The sequence below is a fragment of the Numida meleagris genome, chromosome 2 (assembly GCF_002078875.1).
Source record: "Numida meleagris isolate 19003 breed g44 Domestic line chromosome 2, NumMel1.0, whole genome shotgun sequence".
Lineage (NCBI taxonomy): Eukaryota > Metazoa > Chordata > Aves > Galliformes > Numididae > Numida > Numida meleagris.
Window position 1 is genome coordinate 41,627,921 of NC_034410.1, and position 24,875 is coordinate 41,652,795.

Sequence of the window (24,875 nt, forward strand, 5' to 3'; positions counted from 1 at the left end):
GAAGCTCAAGTGGACTTTATTACAGTTATTAGAATACACAGGGACATTAATGCACTGGTTCATATTTCATTTCTCAGGTTCAGTGCAGCAGCAGTCAGGTGTTGACGTACTTGTAGCAGCCGTCTCCTTTTTATACATTTACAATGTGTAAGGTGGGAATTCCTTCTATCAGCTTCTGAAAGATCCTTGAGAACCACGTAGGACAGGCCAAGCTAAACAATTTCTTCATAAACTACTTGGCCTTTGAAGGAAATGCCATTGATACCAAACATCTTTAATAAAAGAAGTGATTAAGAAGTGCTTTTAACAGGGTGGTAGGACACCGATAACTGATTTTGTCATCCCCTTTATGGTCTTTAAAGTCCATTCTATTCCATGATCTGGAAACGGTCCTTGAAAACTTCATTATAACATCATTTCTTTATTACAAATATTTACATACTATATATTAGTGCAACTTTTATTTCCATACTTTAACAATTCCATCCCTTGATGCAGTTACTATAAACCCTTGAGTGGTCTGGAAGGTTGCAATATCTGTGATAATATCGTGATGTCCAACCGGCAGAGACTCTGGACCCTTCCGCGGGGTCTCATCAGTCGGCCCCATTTTTTGCTTGTTTTGAATTTCCTATGCAAAAAAGTGAAAATCATATATTTACAGAAAGGTGAACACTGTCCCGCATATTAGTTTGCCAAGCTGTGAAGACCAAAAAAAATCACATTCAAACAAACCAGCAAACAAAACCACAAAAAATCCCACCCTTTGATGATTGTCTTACGATTATTTCTTTGTTCATTTCTTTTCATCACACAAAACCACTCTCTTGATTTGAACTGACGTAACAGCTGATTAGGAAAATCAACGTTTTTCCCCGTATTTATTTCAATGACATAAAAACTAAAAAGATTTAACATTCTTATAGAGAAGAAGAAGAAGCTACAGTAACACATACATCTTAACTTTCCAAGGGTTTTATAAAAACTGGTTCAAAGCAGTGTCTTCTGCATTAAGTATTATCTGGTAAGTCTAATTCTGTCAAAAATAACTGACATTTTTTCTTTTAAAGTGACTTCTTCCTAACTATGTCAAGACACTATGCTGACACCATCTGTAAAAAGTAAGTGAGATAACTACACAATAGCTTTCATTGCAACTAATGTAACCCACGGGGCCATCTGAAAGGCAAGCTGAACAGGTTATCAAGCAAGCAAAGCAAAATACCTGAACCACCTCTGTGCCCTCAATTATCTTCCTGTAGTAGGACACAGACGGGCAATTAGAACTTCCTGCAACAACATATGATCTCTCAGGGTAGGCTAGATCCCAAAACCTAAACACAAAGAAACACAATAAAACTATTAGCTTTTTTGATTTTTTTTTTTAAATGTGGTGGTTTAAAACATGTCTTGCTCTTGCAGTGAAAATGAGTGAGCACAAATATTATGTGCTTTGTGCACTTAGTGGATGCAAGAAGCAGAGAAATATTTATAGCAAGCTTACACAAGTCATTTTTGGGGGGTTTATTTCTGCCATGCTGCCTACCAAGGACTTTACAAAATGGTGCACGCTGCATTTCAGAAAAACAGTTTTGCACTAATTTTGCTGAGAACACTTCTTTCTGCTCACTGATGCTTGCTAGCAAACACATCTTCAGCATTATTGTTTAGCTTAGAGCTTACTTTTGCAATGCTTGGCAAAATTTAATACGCAGAGAAGGGTAGAAGGGAGAGCATCAAACAATGTTGTTGGATTTATTACCTTATTTTCATGTCTGAGCCTGCTGTCAGTAATATGGGATTACCAGATGCTGGACTACAGTATATTCCATGGATGCTGTTAGGAGAAGGCTAGTAAGGAAGAGAGATATTTATTAAGAGCTACTATCAGAAGCTGTTTCCACGCTTTACAAAGGGAATCCATTCTTTACCACATTCATCCATCCCATTTCCAAATGTTTGTGACTAAAACCGTTACTTTGTTAAAAGGCCACATCTTAGAATATTAAGGTAAATTGCTTCCTTTTGTTTCTTGTGGTTCACAGAACACCACCACAGATTAAACTCTCCAGAATCCCAAACAATATTCTCAATGACAACAAATCAGAGAGTTTATTTATCAGAGAATCAAGGAAGTGAATCTTGTTGAGAAGCACATAGACTCTCAAACTTTTGTGGTAGGAAGGCGTTAAGGAAGGGAAGTACAGCAGAAAACAAATCACAAAGTTTCCTATTCCACTTTGCAAAGTAGGAGATCAAACAAAGTGAACCTGACAAACATGTAGCATGTACAAATTCAAGTTTAGGTAGATTCCAGATATGCATTTGTAACATTTATGCATGCAATGCAGTTATTTGTTATTATATCCCAGATTGCTCCTTCCCCAATTACCTCCTGGAAGTGGAGTTTCATGCTTTAAGCTAACAGTTAAATGTAACAGCGGCATTGTATTACAAAAGGAACATGCAAAAGAGCAGATGCTTATGGAGTACCCACATTCCCAGACACTGCAAGTAAAAGTAAGTACAACATGCCATACCATGAATTTTGGCTTCACTAAAACCTTTCCAGGCTTGACTGGCTGACAGGTTTTGTGAGAACATGACTGGATAATGTGAGTGTCACAAGCACATTCCACATGCAGTGGAAGACATTGATGAAGATTTAGGTCACACTGCTGTTTTACAAAAGGAATTTAGTTTTGACAGCAAAGCAATTACGGTGCGAAAATAAATACCAGGGCAAATTCCTGGTGCCAAACTGGCAAGATCAGAGAGACAGGTAACTGCATTGATTCACAGCATGGAGGCTGAGATTGTTCTGGACCAGCTACAGAACAGAAGTGGGAATAGAAAAAGACCAGACCTGCAGTTCTGAAAGAGGCGGTGCGCTGCTGGCCCACAAAGTGAAGCGTCGATCACCAGTTTCCATATCCCACATGGAGACTTCATTATTGCCTTGAACAGCTACAGGAAAAATAATGCCAATGCATACAAATAAAACACGTGGCTTTGGCTCTCACTGGTCGCTCAGTGACATGACAGAGAGGGTATGACATAGACACTCTTTACTTGCTCTCTGAAGCAGTTGTTAGTCTTGCTTTATCAGCCATGCATGTGTTTTGTTGTTTTTATCCCTTGATAGCAGCTTCAGTAAAGTGCCTCACTCATGAGAATTCAGAATAATCCCGCTTTAATCTTCCACCCTCTTTAAAAAGTATTAAAACCTCATCATTTCCTCCCCAGGCAACTTCTCATGCTTCTTTAAGAATGATGGATGTTCTGCCTGTTTGGCACTGTCATCAGTGACTTTGGAGATTATTCCTGGGCAGCTAAGACAGCAAATCCAAAGTTACCAAATTCAGTAGCTACAATGAGATTTCACACCCATGTTTAAGGTAGATGGGCAAAGAATTCTGTCAAAGGGGTTGTTTACATGCTTGACATCAACCTAGTAGGCAAGAATTTTCAATATGATTCCAAAATAACTAACTTTGTCACCAACTTATTCTTTATCAGGGAAGAAAAACTAGGAAGCACAGAGTACCTCCTTTTATTTGCATAACACTCAGAGTGATGCTCTGAAAAATGAGAACTACAAAAGCTGTTGTTTTCGTAATGGCTTATTACTAGATATTTTTTCCTCTCTCTTTTTTGAAATTTAGAAAGCCAAGAAAGGCACAGTGGTAGAATACAAACATGAGCTTTCCCTTTTTCCTCTCCCCAAGCAAAGCACAAGAAAAACTACAACGGAAGAAAATATAAACAAAAAACAAGGAAAAAAAACAACCAAAATGTAGGGCTTGAAGCAGAAGTTGAAACAGGAGCTTCTTTAATCACAGCCTCTTTCAGCTCTGAGGTAAGATTAAGATGGTTTACCTGCAATAACCCAGGACTGATAGACAGGATGCATAAGCAGGCGTCTGATTCGGGCCTTGGAAGGATGAGAATGGCTGGAGATTGGTAACTGAAACCTCATGTCCCAGCATGCCATGGTGCCATTGCTTGTGCCTGGTGAGAGATAGCTGCCCACAGTCAGACGGATAGTTACACGGGTTTTTGTCCATATCTTTGTGCTTTATTTCTAGGAGATGGGACTTCAGTAATTACAGTTACAAGTAATTACAGAACAGACTACTTCCCGCAAATATATCAGGAGGTTATTTCTCTCCCCTTGTTTAAAAATGGCATATTCTCGTCAATCAGATGAAGGAAAAGCTTGAGCTATAGTTATTGTAAAGGAAAATCAAAGCGGGGAAACAAAAATCAGCGAATAAGAAATACAGGCTTACCAATACACAGCCAGCATTGGTGTATGTCCACAGCAAACGAAGTTATGAGGCCTAACTTCAAATCATGTTTCAGAGTCCAAGCATTGCTGTTAGATCGCAAATCCCATCCAACCAGAGATCCATTAACCGTAGCATAAGCCAGCACTGACTGAGCTCCTGAATTGAAGTGATGCATATCTACCACACAGCCATCATCCTTCAAATCTAAGGACCTGGGTTAAAGGAATAAACTGATTTAGAAACGGATAGTACTCCCAAGTTTAAGACTCTTTTCAATAGCTAATGACTAACAGTGTTGTCTTCTTCATGTTACTTCTCAAGGCACCTGCTAGAAACAATTTTCCAATCTTAGTACAACACATGCTTACACTCTCAAACTTTTGTCTGTAGCACCTGCAGGCCTTCTGTCAACAGCTCTTTGCAGTGCTCTGTGTCTCTTTGCTTCATATATTTCCCTCAGACTCACGTTCTATGTTTCTCAGATATTTATCTACCCAGAGCCTACTGGCAGGGACACACAGCTCTTTTTTCCTCTCCAGTGCCGTACTGACAGAACTGCACTCAGTCACTCATTGTGTGTGACTGAGTATATGCCAAAAGGAAAACATGCCTCTGGTTTGTAGTTTCCATCTCCCTTAGATTTTGCTCACTTCATTTATGAAGTTAATCCCAAACAAGAGAGAATGTTTGAAACAAAAAAGTTACTTTTACTTAGGGCTGAAAAAAGTCTCTGAGACAGTTGTTGGACATGTCCCTCATTCAAGCTGGAAGATTAAGCAGTTGAATTGGTGCCAAATATTCAAAACTGCTTATATGGAAAGATAAGAAAACATTAAAACATCCCCAAACATTCCTCTAAATAGTATCCCATCCCTCGTATCTTTTCCATACTACTCACATTAAGAACCTGGGAGACAAATTTGCAGGCCTGAAGCCAAACTATGTGTTGTACATTTGTGGATGTCCATTAATGACTTCTAAAAGAATATTTATCAAGTTATTTTGGAGATTAACACTGTAATAGGGGAGGTAAGAAACTAGCAAACCCAGTACGCAAATAAAAGAATTTAGAAGTATTTAGATTTACTGACTGTTTCAAGCTCGTAATGAGTCCAGTGACAGAGCAGATATCGATACCCAAGAGCTCCAAATCCTCATTCCTGCACTGTTGCCTTTCAGCACTTCTTTATGAAGCAGGATAAGATTATAGCCTTCCAGTACAGCTTGGGATCAGCCAGCAGGAGCTTGGAGCAAACACACACTAAGCAAGGGATACACTACAACCTTGAGCTCTACAGTGAGATTTAACTGCTATTAGTACATACCTGCTTTGAATTGGTTGAATTTTAGGAGATTTAGGGAGCTTTGAAGCTTCAATACTAAGAAGCTGGATAGCACCGTTATCTGAAGCTATAGCCAAATAATGTGAGCCTTGGCAGAATGTAAGAGTCTTGACATGTCCTCCAATCCGAGAGTATGTCAGAATTGACCTGAACAGTAAAAAGGGAGGGGTGAGAAAAAGAGGAAATGTCTTTTGTGGCAATTTAAATAAAAATTACTTCTCTCAAACACCTATTTAAAACCCATGGCTCAAGAGACCTCTGAAAACAATGCTTTTTAAGCATTCCAAAATTAGAAAGCAACAAAGCCTGAGTTGCTTCTGCAAGTTTAACCATCCATCTTTGAGCCTATGGGTTGTGACGGTCTCCAGGTGCAGAAGCACACATCTGTCTACCAGACAAGGAGAATATCAGTCTACCCTAGATCTCTATCAAAGCAGCATTCTGTAGTTACTGTTATTTAACTGACACTGCAGTTCACTGGATCTTTATCAAAGGTATTTTGAGATGCATCCTCTTCTCCCCAAAATGCTTCTCACAGAGACTGTCAGCCCCAAACCACCCATCTGTGTTTCAACCAACAACACAGCTTTCCTGCATCAACTATCAGTGGATGAGACAGTTAACCATAAAGCCAATCTGTTCCAAAAAGACTCAGATGGCTTTAAACAACAGCACCAGAACGTTATTTATTTATAGAAACAAAATCAAAAAGCCTGTAATTACAATTCTGAAGCAGTCCTTTTGCCGTTTCAATTAGTTAAGGAAAGAACAAGATTTGCTTGCAAATACTATCTACTTCTACTATCTTGTGTTTGTGTGCCAAGAGAAGCACCAGTGCATTTCATTATGGAAATCTCCAACATAGCCACAAACGATTCATATTTTTCTCCAAGCTCCACAATAAAAAAAACCAGACTAAAATAGCAGCTCCGTGAGTTTTAAAGCTACCTGGTTGTAGTGGTTTTTCCTTCCATTTTTTGGCTGTTCCAGATTTTCACTGTGCCATCGTTAGAGCAAGTGGCAAAAATGGAATGTTCATCAGAGACCCGAATGCGGTTCACTGCAGACTTGTGTTCATGAAGGTGAGCTACCAACAATCCTTTGGGACGCCATCCTATAGGGAAAAACAAAACCACAAAGCTTGGCATTGATTTCATAACCTAATGGGAAGATGAAGATTCCCCTGTTCTCATCAACCGACAGGCATATTGGGAAATAGTCATTATAGCTTCAAAGCATAGAAGGCACTGAAAACACAGAATCACAGAATCGTTTGAGTTGGAAAGGACCTTTAAAGGCCATCTAATCCAACTTCCCCAATAAACAGGGACACCTACAGCTACATCATGGTGCTCAGAGCCCTGTCCAGCCTGACCTTGAACGTCTCCAGAGATGGGGCACAGGTGATGCATTTTTAAAAAGGCTATTAGCTCAACTCTACACTAAACCTTGTTGGCAGAACCAATTATGTGTTTTCTTTCAGATCAGTTCCACGTGCATTCAGTGAAATTACAAAGAGCCCTTCAGAACACGTAGACATTGTAGAGAAGCTAGCGCACGGATCACCTGTAATCAGGCAAACAATCTGCCACAGACCCTATTGTAAACATCCTGCTTCAAAAAACTCACTGGAGCAGAGAGCACACCCTGGGCTTTAGACTAATTATGTGGGTCCATTACCGCAAAGGTAAAGATCTAGGTTCCAGATCCTCTTTCATAGGCAGGCAGATATTTTCCTAAATAAGAGCGCATTTCCTAAAATTTCCTGTTTTTCTAACGCTTTGCAATTTTTCCCGAGGATAATTATGTTTTAACTCAAAACATTTTTTTGTGTGCATCTGTCTAAGGGCCTCGGTGGCCTGTGATTTACCTGGAGGTGGAGGCTTGCTCTCCCACTCAGCATTCTCCATCATCTGTTTGGCGATTCTTTCTGCATTACACTGCTCTCGCTTTTGCTGAATCAGCTGCTGGAGTTCAGTTTTGCAAGTGGTGATGCGTAACTGGTATGCAGATGGAGACACCGTACTGCTCGGTACCTGTATTGTTGGTTTCCTGGGTTGAACAACTGTTCCATCAGTTGCCTGTAAGAAGATGAGCACTTACAAATACATGCCTTCCATATGACAAAGGTAAAGGCTTGCAGAAGTGATTAGTTTTAACCAAATATACAATGGCAACAATACTAATGACAATTAACTTAGTATTTTAGAGCCATTGTGACACAAATTCAATCAAAAACATCTTATTTGAAAACAACTAAAATAGTGAGAAGTATTTACAGAAAAGCATGGACTAGGCACTGAGCAACCTGATCTAGTTGTAGATGTCCCTGTTCATTCATGGGAGTTGGACTAGATGGCCTTTAAAGGTCCCTCCCAACTCAAATGATTCTACGCAAAGATGGTGTTTTTCAGCAGTACCTGTGGGGAGGATGACAAAGTGGTACAAATGCCAGCTGAGGACTCCGAACGAAGTGGTTTCCCAGCCTGGATAGCTTCCAGATCAGCAGTTTGCCCGTGTCCTTTGGGTAATGGCTGGGAGATGTTGGGTGGTTCCAGAGACCCAAACATGCTTTTCCATTCTTCATTTACATTTGAGTCTTGCTTTACATGTTTTTTAGCTATAAGGAGTTGGGAGGAAGGGTAGGGAAAGGAGTGAAAAAAGAAATGCAGTCATGGCAGTCCTCACTCATTACTTTCAGACTACATGTGAGACCAATGTTTACATACCAATTTATTAAGTATATATAGTTAATGGAGAAAAACTACTGCTAGATTGTTTAGGTCAGCTGACAGGACCTCAGGAGGCAAGCAGAACATGTGGCAAGTGTTCTGTTTACACTTATTAATCTTACAGCTGACTTATGTAGTAATTAATTCCAATATCATGAAATTTTTCCATCTATAAAGCTGCAAGAATCCACACGAAAATTTTTTCCTTGTGAGAGTTACTTATTTATTGGCTTAAGTCAGAGGTAAGTTGGTAATGGAACAGTAGGTAAATCATTGCAAATGATTAACTAAATTAACTGTAGAATAAAGAATGTTATCCATAAGTAGGAAATAAATTATTTTCACCATTCCTTTGGAGTCGCTTAAATCTGTAAAATACAGACATTGAAATGAAAACATGAGAATAATTAAACTTGGATGAAATCGGTGAAGAAAAGTTAAAGGCATGAAGGCTTTACAGGCAAGAGTTTTAGGTGAAGAAATTAGTCCAAGTACCGACTCCACATACTAACTTTTAAATCTTGTCCACTCCTGACTCCACATGGTGCACAAAAATGAAAAATCCTGTTCTTATGTATTTTCCTTTAAAATTAGATGCAAACCATTTGCAGACAAGCATCTTAATTCTGGAAATAAGATGGCAACAGTTACATGGCTTGCAGATATATCTGTATTTTAACATCTAAAGCCACAGAACACGTCAATGGCATGCAGAGGAGTGACCTACAAGTTTGAAAGTGCTAAGAAGAAGCTTAAACATCACCTGGAAGAGTTTTGATGATACAAACAACTGGAACAGGGTTAGCAGAAAGTGGATTTCAAAGCTGAACACAGAAATATAAGGGGCTTTTTGAGCAGAAAGAAGAGCAAGCAAAGCAAAATAAGGGTGGATGGGCAGCTGAACAACTCTAAAGCAAAGGAAGTATGTCGTCGATGATGACTGACAGCTAGCAATTCTCAGTGCCAGTTTGTATCACTCCAATACTTCAAACCACGCTACCTCAAGAAGATACCCTGGATTTTCAAATGTAAAGAGCTCATTGCTTCTTCAGAGAAAAGAGTGATGGTAGATATGTAGCATTCACAATTCACACTTGGTTACAAAGGGTAACTAGTTCCATTTGTGACAACCAGCTGTGCACATTACTACTGCAAATGCAGTCTTATTTAAGTACTCTCACAAGCAAAATATTCCCATCTTTCACTGTCACAGAGAGCATCACCAAACCTCATGTTTCATACAGCAGCATGCTATTGAGAAACCATGCTAGATTTTCTTATTGCTAATTCAGTGAGGGTGGCAATAATTATGTAGGGTGAACTGCTGAGTAAATTAAAGACTTAGTTCTATCTATAAAAATATACTACAAAATATACCAACCACGTTTGTCATCAGGCTCCTGCTTTGTTTTAACCAGATCCACTTGTCTCCCAGTTATTCTCAGAGCTGACAAATCAATCACCCCTTTCTGACTGCTGTCATGCAGGTGGCTCTGATCCACTATATTGGCTTTAGCTTTATTTGATTTTAACATAAAGTCTTTCAGTGCTAACAGTTTGTCTTCTTCTTCCTCAGTCATCCCCTACAGAGTAAGAGAAAATATATTATCATTTATTTTTTGAAGAAGAACATGCATCAAGGCATGCAGATGCAAGAAGTGGTAAAATTAAATGACTGGATCAAAAGCAAAGAGATGGAGCACATCCTCAAAATTCAAGACACCAGTCTATCACTTATTTGATACTTTGGGTAAGTTGCTGTAGTTTTATCTTTCTTCCTCAACTGAGGAAGAATGGTGAGAGAGCAGAGCGGCATTTAATACCGGATCACCATCTGGTGTAATCTGCTTAACTGCCACCTAGGCTATGCCTACGGCCCACGAACAGTAGGGTGAAAAAACACCACACACACTTGGCCACAGTCCCTCCTCTTCCTGGTTCTCACTGCTTCATGTGGGTGATTCTTACTGTTCCCCTTTTCACATACAAGCTTCAAAACTTTTCAGCTTCCTTTGGTTTTGGCCCTGTTATTTGCATGTCTGCCTCTTCAACAAACGCACAGTACTCTCTGCAGCACATTACATAGCCTATGTTTGGCAACACTGATATATCACATCTGAAATCTGAGACATACAACTGAAGTCTTCAAAAAGAAAATATTTTTGGGGATTTCAGACATAAAGTTGCCCTATTTCTGGCAGATCTTTTAAGAATCTTCTGTAGGTTCTGAAATCTTTGTCCAACAAACCTATACCGAACCTCAGACTGGGATCCTCTAAAAGCAGCAACCGCAAGGTTGCTGTAGAGACATACAGAGCCCAAGAGTCTCAACCCTGACTTCCAAAGTACAAACGCAAAACAATCACTTGTGAAAGTAGCTTCTTCAGCAGCTGTGCAATGGCAGGGTCCTCCGGGGGTGGACAGTCTGGGAGAACACCATTCCTTTTCTTCTGACGCATCTGAAGGTGTCGGAAAAGGCTTGTGATATCCTTTGATCTTAAGACATAATCAAATATGGAACGGCTGACAGGCTCTTTAAGTACACTTAGCAGGACTATTTCTTTATCTATCTGCAATTCAAAAAGATAAATCAGTCGATATGAAGAAGGATATCCATTAAATATGGGGAAATCTAACAGTAAAGTGCTGTAGGTCTCATGTCTACTTTTTTTCCTAGTCTACATGTTGGTAACTGGACAACAATAAATAATAATGTAAAAACAAGCAAGCAAACAAACGAAAAAAACAACAACAACAAAAAATCAAACCAACTCTTGCTCTGAAGGCTTGTTCTAAAAGCTACTTTCTAGCTCTATCCTATTATCTTAACAGGCTGCCCAGAGAAGTGCTGGAGTCACCATTCCTGAAGGTTGTCAGGAAAAGGGTAGATGTGGCATTGAGGGACATGGTTTAGTGGGCATGATGAGGGGTTGGTGGTTGGACTAGATGATCTTTTCCAACCTTACTGATTCTACAATTCTATGATCCTGAGGAGATGCTTTCAAGCTTACAGTAACAATAAATAAATAATCAATCGCACTAAGGCATCAAATAGTACATGACTGTGCCAATAATGTACATGCAACTTCTAGATCTTTCCTTGTGCTGGTCATATCAAATTTTCTCCATTTTCTTTTCCTGTTCTCCCAGCAGTCTCAGAACATTAACTTGACTGGGCTAAATGGGATTAAAAATTCTACTACAAATACAATGGTATTTCAAATTGCCTTAAATTTACCATATAAAATACTAAATAGAAAAGCTCTTTCCCTGTATCAGATAACTGGCTTTCCTTCTATGTATACAACAGTATGTAAACAATCATGTAATTAAGTAATCCTCAAAAGCATATTGAGAGAACAGCGAACAGTCACAAGGAACTGGCGAGTTCAGGCATAATTTAGAACCATTAACTGGGGAAGTTTGTTCATTACTGTAATAGAAGACAACTTGCTGTTCTCACAGGAGGTGATTCAGTATCTGTTTGTGTCCAGAGAACATCTGGAAAAAATTCTTGTACGCCACTCAGCGTACTTGCAGACCTAACACTTCTTTGAGTTTATACATTTGTTTTAGTCCTTGATCTTTGCTGTTTCAAGATTAGGTTTTAAGATGGTGGTGGCAAGGAATTGGGCAATATTGATAAAACAGACCACCTAGTTACAGGCCTTGAGTTAAATGGCCAGACCTAATTTGGCCCAAAACTATGACACAAAGATTTGTATAAAAGTTGGAATACTCAAAATAATGGGGGGTTGGGGTTGTTCCTTCACAACAGTGCCAGAAGACCTCATTACTATAACTTGCTCCTCAAAGCAGACTATTTATATGAAAAATAAGTTCAAAATTAATCTGATCCAACTCAATACAACTTACTTGCGTATTCTATGTAGTGTTGCAAAGCAAACCAAAGATTTTTACACTAAAGTAAGACAATAAAGTAATAAATGAACAAGACAGACATTTATCAACCAGTGCCCAGACCACTGCAAAAACTGTCCAGGAGGAGAGAGAAAAATATTCTTTAATTAAACTACCAACTGCATGATTAAAAAAACCCAACATTAAATACACGATGCACACTTCAATGCAAGTACTGCAGCTTCTTCTTATCTACTTAAACATTGAGAGATGAATTCTACAGGTCCTAAAAGTTGTATGCAAAGATGTCTATGCAAACACATTGCCAGCATTACACAGGCCATTCCTAGACACATGCAGAGTACTCTGCCCTTTGTCTTGGCAAAGCAATGAAGCACACAAGTAGCATTGCAAAAATCACGAGCGTGGCAATAGCTTAGCTAGCAGGCTGTTCATGTTTTCAGAGGGTCAAGCACACAGTTGTGTGCATTAGCGGGGCAGGACTGTGACACTCAATCTTGTAAACGAAAGCACATAACACAGAAGTACTTGTGTCACAGCCAACTTTCCATGCCTTTTAGACCTATAAACTAAGGCAATATTGCAGTGGCTAGATTGCAAACAAGGCAGAGAATGCCTTGAACCAAAGACATACGTATTGATTTTAGGCTTTGTAAAACATTCTGCAACTTGCAACAAATTAGAGATAAGTCAGAGACTAAAAAAAACAAAACAAAACACCAAAAAAAACAAACAATTCTACCCTTACATGAAAAAAAAACCCACAAAAAACAACAAAGTAATTAATGTTCTTATAGCCAGGACCATGGCAACAACAGGCCTAAGAGTTATGACCAGTCAAGTTATATTCACATTAATAGTTGAAGCATTACCTGTATTATTGGTTGCGTGATAAAAGGATGGAGGTATGGCATTAGCTTGCAGTAGACATCAGCAATATTTAAATACTGTGCAACCACAGTGATAAATCCCACTGCACCATAACGTATCCAAAGGTTAGGATGGCACAGGAAAGGTGCTGAAAGAAAATGAGTCTATTAGATTATTCAAATTAAAGAGAGGATCATCCTATAAAAGGCAGCCTGTAATGTCATTTTCTCCCTCTAGAACCACCTCCAATTTCAGTCTTTCCTGCTGCAGAGCACCACAACTGACACCCAAAATGAGAAAATTACCTTATAGACTTTACTGGGCTGATGGTGCTGAGCTTCCTTGCTGGTGCCATAAAGAATATTTTTCCTATCTATTCATTTCAATTCTCATTGTCAACTCCAGACTTGCAAAGGAAACTAACCTAAAAATAACTGCTAGCCTTAATTTGGGCAATTGAGGAGAATTGAAATACCGGGGATTTTTTTTTTTTTTTTTTAAGTTAGTAATTTATTCCTTCCTTCTTCCCTTCTCTTCCTTGAATAGTCAAGATTTATATTGCAAGATAACTAATGTTTTCATGTTGGATTCAGATGTCCATCTCAATTACATGGGTTTTAAGAAGTTGTAATCAAGGGATGGTATCCAGTCATGAGATATAAAACCACAGAACACCTGCCCCAAATTCTGAATGCTTTTGAAAAGCCATAAAAAGAAAAAGCAGATAAAATCTCAAAAGACTAGTTGTTTGATAAACAGCTAGTGAATGCTGGGCATGCCTACTTTGAGTAAACCCTAGAAGAGTACTATAGCTTTGCATATTAAACAGTTAGGCTGACTATGAAACCTTAATAAGCTGGCCATGAAGCTTTCTGTAGTATGAAGTTTTCTTTAACAGGAAAACAAGGTAACCATCTGTATTTCAACTTACCAATATCACAAGCAAATTCATAAATATGAGGCTTTTGCAAGAGCCCTAACTGGCACATACAAGTAAGAGCATTGAGGGCCTTATAAATGACAAATTCTTCTGCATCACTGAGACCTTGCTGAAGCAGAGGCTTCAGAATTGAGGAGCTTTGCCAGCCAACGTAAGCAGCAACGCCTGAAATGTTAGAACAAACAAACAAACAAAAACAACACATAAAGTTCCAAAGTAACACTTCTTTGCTTTTCCTCACCAAAGTTTAAAATTTCAGTCCTACAGTACACACAGAATCAGCGAGCATTTTCCAGAAAGTTATCAAAACAAGAAATATGTGCGTATACTGAGATAGCGATGCAGGAAGCAAATCTCAAGGCCTTAGTCCTACAAAACCCGGTATTCACACAGAAATGAATGTGGAAGACACAAGGATCTTTGTTAAAATCTCTGAGAAAACAGAGAGTTAGACAAATATTCTGAAAGCTGTTTGACTAACACCCATCTCTGTGCCTGCTGAGGTCCTCCCAGAGGTCAGGCGTGGATAGAAACGCACAGCTGGCCAACACAAGTCTGAAACAGTGAGGCAAAACTAGCAATGCTCCTAAGGGTGGGGATGCAGTGCCTGCATTTGTACATGGAAAGGGTAAATGAGCACCGATGAAAGAATGTCGGCAGGATTTTTGTCTTTTAATTTAGCAGTGATGGTAATTTGAATAGCATTCAGCTTCCCGAAAGGCTGATCTGGATACTGGACTAGTTATCAGTAAAGAATGTCTTTTAAAATACACTGATTTATCTACTACAATAATTGCCAGCCAGCCAGTATCCATGTGAAACTGTCATCTGGAATTACTTCCTTGGATTAGTAAACCATCTACTAGAATTAATCTCTGGCAACTGTCAGGGAGATGGATCTCATTGAAATTCTGATCTTTCCTCTTGCTTTATATCCATCAAGTTGACATTCCTTCCTGCAAGCAACCGGGCAAGTCCTCTGATCATTCTCAAGAGAGAAAAAATGGTTCTTCACTGAATAACTCAGGCTTGTTGTCATACATGATAAATAGCATAGACCGTAGCTGTATCTGCTTCTAACCCAGTTATTGGGGATTGACAAATATCACACAATCAGACATCTTCCCATCATAATCAAGTTTTTTGTAGCTTCCATTCATAATGGAATGTGTGCACACTGCAATGACCCTGCTTCGAGTGGGATCACTCTCCTTTTTCTTGCCATGCACCAGCAGCACCATTTTTCCCCCTCAAACTTTGTGATCTGCTAAGGGAAAGCTTTCTTGGCCAGCAAATCCTAAGCAGCGATTCTCAGTCACATGGAATAATTTCCAGTATAAATGGAACATTAGATTTACTAACAAGCCAATAGAAAAATCACCACACCACTGGTAAAGCATTTTTTAAAATGTTAAGTTTTATAAGGTGACAAATCTTTCAGTGAGGTTTTAAAGCCCAAAGTTTTCAAACTGTAACTTTTGCCTCCATCAGTGCAAAGCTGTTATCAGACAAACAGGTCTATTGAGGAATGGTACCATGCTCACATGTAAAGTGATGCATCTTCTAGATGGTTTGCAGAAATTTTAGCATTTATTTGTCATAATTAAGTTGTTTTTCAATTAGTGGCTTCAGGAAAGATAAAAAAAAAAAGTAAAAACAAACATAATTTAAATTTTATTTTTGATGTTAATCTAACTTGGCCTTAGATGCAACAGTCTCATTTGTAAGAAATATTTAGATAGAAAAAAAATAAAAAGCTGCTTATATTTACATTGTTTCTTCTTTACTCCACAGAGAAACATCCAATAACTCAGCATGTGACTTCCTAAAAATTGCATACATCTTTATAAGAAATGACTTAACAGTTTCCAAGAAATGAAAAAATTATTCTGTTTGGCTGAAACCAAACCCTTACCCACAATGCTGTCAAAGAAAGCTCCTCGAAGATGCCAGTCATTCTTATCATTTAAGAAAGTGATCATATGAGATAGAAGAACATCATTGGCTTTTTGACGTCCAAAAAATACACAGAGGCGTGTTATTCCATTTTCCATTAGTGTTTGTTTCACAATATTCTCTGGGTCACTCAGCAAAGTGACAACTTTCTGCTGGACCATTTCATGCAAGGCTTGCAGCTCTGCAGGAGACAAAAGAGTGAACATCTGGATTGGTAAGAAACAGTACGCGCACCTCTACTGCCTTTTGCTAAGGGAGTTAAACCGATATCCTGAAAAACACCACAGAATAACTTGCTAAGATGAACAATGCAACAGAATCTCAACAATTCTGAGGACCAGCTTACGAAAGACTTCAGACTAAGCATGAGGGCAGTGGCAAAGTCAGACCACAGAGACATGAGACAATATTACCAGAGAAATGCAATTCTACGTTTGTCTTAATTTCAACTAAGATGATCCAACTCATTTTGTATAAAAATGAAATGCTGATGTGAAGAAGCATTGAATGAGTCAGCAGCAATATTACTGTGTTAAACAAGGTACTTCAAGATAGCTCTGTTTTATGTCTATTTGACCATCAGTTGTAACATTTGTGAATTGACAAGAGCATATTTTTACTTAGGGAGGTAGATTGGCTTCATTAAGGTCAGAGAGAAACAATACTTGAAAACATGAGCACTTCCAGTGTTACACAATTCTAGCAGTTACCCTAACAATAGTGACAAAAATTTGACAGTGATCTCACCCCTTGCTTCTATTCTATGATGCAACTGAGAAAAAAAAAAGGTCCATTAAATAGAAATGACAGTATTGTTGATGCATAAGCTAATACTGAAAGCCTACAACAGAGATTCTCAAGCAAAGAGCATAAAATTCAGATATTGCTATTCCAGCTTTGCAGGGATAATTGCTATTTGCCCATAGGCAGTCAGAAGACCAGCTAAGTTGCTTTCTATAACAGTTTGTTGGTCACATGGAAAAGTTGCCTTGTGGGTTCAAATTTCTCAGCCTTAGTTTCTGAAAGCATGAAAATAATAGAACCATTCAAACTTCTTTCTTCCTTGCATTACTACTTTCATGTCCACGCTATCTGGGTAATACAGGACAGCGTTTCTTAGAAACAGAGCCTGTGAGATGGGCCTTCCTTTCTCTCATGCCTCAGCAACTGTAAATGCCCAACTGCTTACATGAAGGAACTGAAAGGGTTTGTTTTTTTTTTTAAAGTATCATTCTGCAACTATTTAAAACATAATTGTAGCATGTCTTTTTGCCTACCAAATGGAGTATGCATGAGAAGTTTACCAATCATAATCAGTCACAGACTGATGCACTTACCCCAGCATAGAAGTGATGTGTTTTTAAGCACAAACACTTCTCAGTTTAGAAAACTTGCTCAGTATTATTCCAGAAACATATGTATCACTAAAGGGATTGAAGCTGACCCATACGCCACTTATTACTCATCCCTCCTTTCCAAGGAAAGGAAAAAAAACAACTCTGTGCTACAGTTACACTAGCACAGATGACCATGTTACTGTCCAAGACACCCACATTTTTGGCATCTGCAGACAACAGACAAGAATCGCCAGGCACATGAACAGAAGGGGAAGAACGACTGAAAAATACAGTACTGAGACTATGCCAGAGCTCATCAGATTTTTAAAAGTTAACCCTGCCAGGCACTTCAGTGGAAGCGGTATTTGGAACAGAGCTGACTTATGGGACCATGAAGTTGGATACACAGCTGGCTAGCCTCAAATACCTTGAGAACTTCTGGAGAACTGTGCTCATTTCTTTCTTTCTTTCTGTTTTTCACAGTGTTCAGAACAGAGGTGCTGGTTTCTGCATAAAGCTATGACAGATACTAGCCAAGGCAAAGCATTTTTCCCATTTAATAGGAAGGCTAAGTGACAACAAAAACCAGTGCTAACTAGGAGCTCTGATCGACAGTTTGCTATTACAAAGAGGCAAGGTAAGTGGAAGTGACATTACCTGTGTCATAGTTATCACTAGGGTGAGATGTTTCATCCATTTCTTCGCCATTCGGATCATTTTCCATATTCAGATTTTTCAGCTGGACTAACTCCAGAAATCTTAGAGCTGTTTCTGCCAACAACGCTATGTTTTCTGCAAAGGAAAACATGTTGGTTAAGAATCATTCTACTTTGCCAGTTTACAGCCTTCTGATGATCCCCTTATGAGATATTAAAACCACTCAGAGTACCAGTCACAATGCACAAATAGCACTGAAATTACACAATATGTTCTGCAAACCCACTTCGGGGACTTGTGTCCCTGAGCACAGCATAGTTACTGAGTACATCCTATTACACAGTAATGTCGTGTAAATGGGTGGAAAAATTGTAAGGATATCAAATGTAACTGCAACTAATTTTAGTCTTCTAAACTAGCCCAAAATATCACCTAATCTCAGGTGGATGACTAAGTAGCTTGATAGAGTTGAAAGGCCAGTTAACAACAGCCCAAAACAACAACATGCCACTGTGCCAGGATTTGTATCCTCGGGGTTACCCTGGAGGGCTGGGTTCCAATTTGAAGACATTTGTCCCTGCATCTATCCATGTCATTTGGCACCATCCTGCAGTGTTTGGAAGCTGCTGAGGCAGCTCAGGCTGTATGGGTCAGGCAATAGCTGGCACAGGAATAACCCTGCTAGGGCTTACGTCCCACTTAAGCAGCCATTCTGAGTCTCGGCCAAGACAACATTGACATGCCAACAGAAACCATACACAGCCCAGATTAAATCCTGTAAGTCACCAGTCAGATTGCTTCCAAAAGGTGTGGTATGCTAACATAATTTAACTCACGTATATATTTTTAAAGTTAGCCTAATATTCTCATTTACTTATGAACTTACTGAAATTCGATTGCTTTCTTAAAAGAAAGCTGTTTGAATTGAAGGCAACTTAACCAGACCCAGCTATCCACAATTCAAGCAAACACAATTGGAATCTATTGGGTAGTGAGATCTGCAGCTTTTTTGCACTTGCAGAAACAGAGTTGGCTATATTTTTTTTTCCAGTTCAGCTTATTTAACAAGCTCAGCTTTAAATTAGTTAATTTAGAATTTTATTATGAATGGGCCAGAGTCTGTGCTTGTTGTTTTTGCTATTCCTTTTTTTTTTTCCAAGCCTAGAAATAAAAGTGAGGCATAAGAAAATGACTCTTCCATAAAGCCCAAAATATGGAACACCACGGTGTACAAAAGCACCTGGTTCAACTCACTGTCTATACATTGCCTTTGATAATGAGCTTTATCAGTTTACTTAGTTCAGGAAAAAAAAAAAAGAAAAACCAACCACATCACCTGGGACATTTTCAACTGAATAGTGCATTTGTAAACAAAACAGTCATAGCAAATCAAGGTTAAGGGGTAAACAGTAAATAAGGGTGTCGTTACAAAACTTCCTCCTGAACCACCATGATTCAGATATCCAACTAACATATGAAGAAAACATCTCCTAAGGTATAAGCCAGTCTATTACATAGCAAATAATCTCAGCCCTAAGTACCAAATTTCATTATGTGGGAAAGTAACTGAAGCATAACAACAAAAGGATGCCTTAAGTAATTTTCATATTTATTAATTTAAGTTGCCACTTTAAGCAAACAGTCTGAGCTAATGAAATGTCAATTAAGGTACATTAATTAAACCTGCAGAGGGTGGGCAGGCTCAGAAAGCCCTGTTCACGTACAAAGATAAATACATGGCTGGTATTTCCTTGTTTATCTAGTGAACAGAAGCAGGACTACTTCCCTGAGCACCAGGCTCTAACCTCTGACCTACTACCTTAGCTGTGAGCACACAAAACAGTGAAAGAAATACATTAAAAAAAAAAAAAAAAGATTTGGAGTTTTGAGTGGATTTCTACTTACCAGCATATGCAAGTCTGACAATAGTGGCTTCATCCTGGGCCAAGTGTGCAATGCCCGGCAGGATATACTCTGGGTAAATGTTAATATCATTGCGTGGCACCTCTTTGACGAGAGCAAGAACTTTAGTTAGTGTCCTCACAGATTCTGCCCTCACCCTGGGCACAGAGTCATTGCTGAAATGTAACAGATAAGGAGTAATACGATCCAGAAGAATCTCAACACTTAATCTCGGTGCTAAATGAAGAATCAGCTCCAAAGCAGCCAGTTTTGAATCACAGTATTTCAGAGTCTGTAAACAGGAAGTTATCACAGACACTAGGATAACCAGCCCATTCTCTTTGGTCTCTCCCTCGGCTTTCTCTGTGCGATCATGCCCACAGAGATTGTGAATGATGTTGTCCAGATCTTTACGTATGACCAGTATACGCTCATCTGCTGATACAAATGTTTCCTTGGCAAACTGGGCCATATAAGGCTGAAGGAAAGTGTAAAATATTTCAGGAAACGCATTGTTACGTTGCTGTTTCAAATAATCTTCAGCTGCTAAACGTTTATCTGGCTCGCGATGGACCATCTGAGTGACCTTGAGAAAGGCAGAAGCAGGAGGGAGCAGGAGAGAAAGATTAAAGGTTTAGACATTCATAACGCAAAAAAAAATAAAAGCCCAAACCCACAACCAAAACCAACAAGCAATTTGTCACAAAAGTAGGTGAAATAAACCATGCACAGACCACAAAAATGGTTCTGATGCTGCAGCCCACCCTTACCAGCTCTCTGATACTGCGGTCTTCAATTTTGTTTAGGACTTGATCAGGGGAAAAGAGGCCATTTCTGTAAGCCAGAAGCTGAGATAAATCAAACAAGGGGACGCCTTCTGTGAACAGCTCTGCTATTACACAGCCTGGGGAAAAAAACAGTAAAAGATATGGCAGAATTGCAAATAGAAATGTTGTTTTCTGTACACAGACAAGAATAGATCCTATATGAACCTTAGCATGATTAAAAACAAGGCAAATTAGATAACTAATTAACTTGTTGAAAGGAGATAGCATCTCCATCACCAAAAAACTGGCTTTTGCACTCGATCTCTGAAATGCCTCCCAGGTATTCTATTTCAAACATGCCAACAGCAGAGAATTTTGCAATTAGGAAACATGAGGCACTGATTTCAACCACCTGCCAAATGGAAAACATATCAGAAAATGAATCCACATCACTGTTACATGGAAGAGCACCAGTAAATCACACATGGATCAAGCAAGAGGTCAAACTCAGCAAAAAAAATAAGTTCTGCTTCCACAGTGATGCTGAGGGACAGCATACATTCACTCAAACAAGCTCCTAAGAATAGTGAGAAACAACAAGATTGCCAGGCACAGCACCCTGTTGTGTACATGATGCACGTCCTCTTCAAAGGCTTGTGTCCTGTTCCCTCAGTTTGCTTGCCATGATTCGCACCTTGTCCTGTCAGCAGAGCAGCCTGTAAACTTGGTTACTTCACTTTCACCAGCTGATCTTATGGCCATTACTTCTACATTCAGATTTCAGTTATTTTTTTCCTTTTAATAGGCCAAACATATGACTCAAGACAAGCCTGTGACTCAAGACAGGCACCCACAATGGGACTCTATCAAGAATTTTTGAGTGGAACCACAACAGGAGCTTACTGAGTTATCCAACTTCCTGCTTGTGGGAAAAATCCAATGAGAACGAGCTTCTGAAGGCAATATTGTCAAATTGTGCTGGAAAGCAGCTCTGTTGCCAGGCAGTCAGACATTAAGTGTGCCACTGACTGGTCCCTCCTCATGGGTCCCTGCATCCCTGGGACCTCAGCCACCCAAAGATTATAGTCTGTGACCTGTAGAACCATCTCTTTTTCCAGGGCAGAGATAAGCTGAAACAGAACAGTGTCTGATTGCACTCCTCAGATAACATGGGGATGCATTTAAGTCACATAGCTTACTCTATTGTGTCTGTACTTTTTCTGTGACTGAAAGGTTTGGGGACCAGTCGTAATGCTTAAGGTAATTTTTTCCACAAGCTCTTCTCTAGACCTGCTGTAATAAAAAAGATAAAAAGTAAAAAGAACAAACAAACAAAAAATATAACAAGTTTCTGTGCACCCCTGGCACGCCAACATGAAGAGCACATCGATCTCTCCCAGTACCTGCAGAAAAGATGTCCATTGCACGTTTTAACTCCCCTCTCGTTCGCTGATTGCTGTTGGCCAGGTCTACCAGAGGAGTGGAGGGATCTCGCATGTTTTCCAGCTCCGTGGCAAACATGCTGCCATCGACAAAGCGCTCAGGAGCGATGTAGCACGTTCTCCTCCGCGATGTGTCAAAGAAATAATTGAAATCAGCGGGGTTGTCTTCAGGAAGATAAGTTGGTTTAAAACTAGCAAAGTCCGTCAGAAGAACCCAGTTCCAGCTGGTCACCATGATGTTTTCAGTCTTAATGTCCCCATGGCGGACTCCAGATTTGTGTGCTTGGTCCACCGCTGTGAGGATCTGGAAAGCGATCCACCTTTTCTCGATGTTATTGAGGAACGGCCTCGTGCTGATCCGATCATACAGGTTGTCCCGCACGTACTGCCTGAAGAGCATGGCAGCTTTCTCGGACAAGGTTGCTTTCTGGAAGGGGAGGCAGTTCTGCGCCGAGTGCAGCCGGATCTTCAGCTCCTCCAGCTCCTGCTTGTAGCTCGTCAGGGGCAGGGTCGGGTCCTGGATGGCAAACACCTTCACCACCACCAGCCCCTCCCGGTGCTTGGCTCGGGCCACCTTGAAGAAGCGGGTGCTTCCCAGGCTTTTGTCATACTCGAAGTCGTGGATGTCAGAGAAATAGCTGTCCACCGAGAGGATCTGCGACGGGGCAATGCCAGCCAGCTGGTTCCCCATGGCGGCCCCTCCTGCAGCGGCGGGCGGCACCCGTCCACCTCGGGAAAAAGACAACACACATTTCAACCCGGATAGGCTCGGCCTGACCACGGATCTACCCCTTCCCCGCGCAGTCTCCGCTTCCCCCAGGCCGCGGTCCAGCGCGGGCCCCGCCACCGCCGCTGCCACTCCCGCCCCTCTCCGGGTTCCCCCGCCGGGCCCGGCTCCGGGCGGCCCCGCAGCCCCTCGTGGTGCTCACCGGCCCGACCCGGCCCGGCGCAGCCCGCCCGGCCTCGCAGAGCCGGGACACCCCCGGCCGCGGGATGCAGCGAGGCGGGATTGAGGGCGGCGGAACCGGCACCATGAGCGGGGCGGGGAAGGGGCGGCGCCCTGAGCTCACATCCTGCGCCGCCATGATGTTCATGGGGCTGGGGTTTGTCTTATCAGCGCCCTGGGGTCGGTGTTTTCTGTTATTATTCTTCCCGTTATCAAAGAGGGACTGCAATCCTAGCGAAATCCTTCCGCCCTTCAATTTTTCTTCGTGCGTCTGCTGTTTCTGTGGAGTGGCTGGGAATCATAGAATCACGGAATCATTAAGGTTGGAAAAGCCCTCGAAGATCACCTAGTCCAACCACCAACGCACCCCCACCACGTCCACTGACCGTGTCCCTCAGTGCCACATCCACACTGTTCTTGAACACCTCCAGGGACGGTGACTGCACCACCTCCCTGAGCAGCCTGCGCCAGTGCCTCACTGCTCTTTCTGAGAAGAAATTCTTCCTAGTAACCAACCTGAACCTCCTCTGGCGCAACTTGAGGCCATTTCTTCTCATCCTATTGCTGTTACCTGGGAGAAGAGGCCGACCCCCACCTCGCCACAGCCTCCTTTCAGGTAGTTGTAGAGAGCGATCAGGTCTCCCCTGAGCATCTTCTCCAGACTCAACAATCCCAGTTCCTTCAGCAGCTCCCCATAAGACTTGTGCTCCAGACCCCTCACAGCTCCATTGGCTTTCTCTGGACACGCTTCAGGACCTCAGTGTCTTTCTTGTAGTTAGGGGCTAACTACAAGAACTACTAAACAAAGCACTCAAGGTGCAGCCTCACCAGTGCTGAGGGACGGTCACCTCCCTGTTCCTGCTGACTGCACTGTTTCTGGTAAGTAAGACAGGATGCTGTTAGCCTTCTTGGCCACTTGAGCACACTGCTGGCCCATGTGCTGCTGGCTGTTCACTAACACTCCCAGATCCTTTTCATACAGCTTTCCAGCTTTTCTGCCTCAAGCCTGTAGCATTGCCTGGGGTTCCTGTTACCAAGGTGCAGGACCCAGCACTTTATGTTGTTGAACATCATCCCATTGGCCTTCCTACCCTCAGGCAAATCAACGCTTCTTCCCAACTGGTGTTGTCTGCAAACTTACCGAGAGTGCACTCAATCCCCTTCTCCAGATCAATAAAAACATTAAACAGAGCAGGCTCCAGTACTGACACTGTGTGTCTACAACAGGCACAGCAGACCTTCCTTGTGCTTAGCATTGACAGGAGGGAGAGGATATCTGCTTCTGTGGGCTCGGTACCGAGGAAGCGTAAACTGTTAGGATCAAGAAATGCTAATGGGAGATCAGATGTCAGATGTCAGTAGAACTGGCTTTAGATACATCAGCCAGGACATTCTCTTGGCTGTACAAAGGGCAGCATGGCTACCATGCTTCATTCTCTCCATGCTCAGCACTGGGTGCCTGTGAGAAGCCTAGCTGGATTACTTCCCTGCTAGGTCTGTTCTAGTGGGATTTTATGTACCTGAGGTGTAAGAAGAAGGCCTTTCATAGCAAGTTAGAGTGAAGAAAAAAAAAAAAAAGCATGTTTCTATTGTTTAATCTGAAAATGCTTGAGAACAAGGAGAAGCCCTGAGCAGAAGAGCATGAGAGAACAAGGAGAAGCCCTACTTCCCTTGATCTCTGCATTTCCCGTGCATTGCCAGCTGGGAAAGGAAAGGGACTGTTCCACTCCGCATCGCACTGGTGCAGCCTTGCCTGAAGTATTGTGTGCAGTTTTGAGTGCCACAGTACAAAAAGGATGTAAAACTATT

At 40.9% G+C, this 24,875-nt stretch overlaps 1 protein-coding gene across 1 annotated transcript; it reads right to left on the bottom strand.

The window, feature by feature from the left end:
• Window positions 1-23,175, bottom strand: PIK3R4 (phosphoinositide-3-kinase regulatory subunit 4). The gene is made up of 20 exons (XM_021387590.1): window positions 23,050-23,175; window positions 22,082-22,849; window positions 20,682-20,815; window positions 19,915-20,497; window positions 18,010-18,144; window positions 15,975-16,196; window positions 14,051-14,224; window positions 13,122-13,267; window positions 10,734-10,937; window positions 9,749-9,950; window positions 8,056-8,255; window positions 7,506-7,716; window positions 6,584-6,749; window positions 5,618-5,782; window positions 4,293-4,504; window positions 3,880-4,011; window positions 2,867-2,967; window positions 1,763-1,851; window positions 1,226-1,334; window positions 1-631 (listed from the first exon to the last, which is right to left on the bottom strand). The coding sequence occupies exons 2-20, from the start codon at window positions 22,809-22,811 to the stop codon at window positions 461-463; spliced, it is 4,086 nt and encodes a 1,361-aa protein (XP_021243265.1). The 5' UTR covers window positions 22,812-22,849; window positions 23,050-23,175; the 3' UTR covers window positions 1-460.

What these genes read in the sequence shown, in the direction of transcription:
- PIK3R4 (XM_021387590.1), bottom strand. Translation starts at nt 22,811, where the DNA reads ATGGGGAACCAGCTGGCTGGCATTGCCCCGTCGCAGATCCTCTCGGTG. An exon ending in GAGCAAGCCTCCACCTCCAG is followed by an intron (nt 6,750 to 7,505) that starts GTAAATCACAGG and finishes TTTTCCCTATAG; the next exon opens with GATGGCGTCCCAAAGGATTG. An exon ending in GGAAAAACCACTACAACCAG is followed by an intron (nt 5,783 to 6,583) that starts GTAGCTTTAAAA and finishes TTTACTGTTCAG; the next exon opens with GTCAATTCTGACATACTCTC.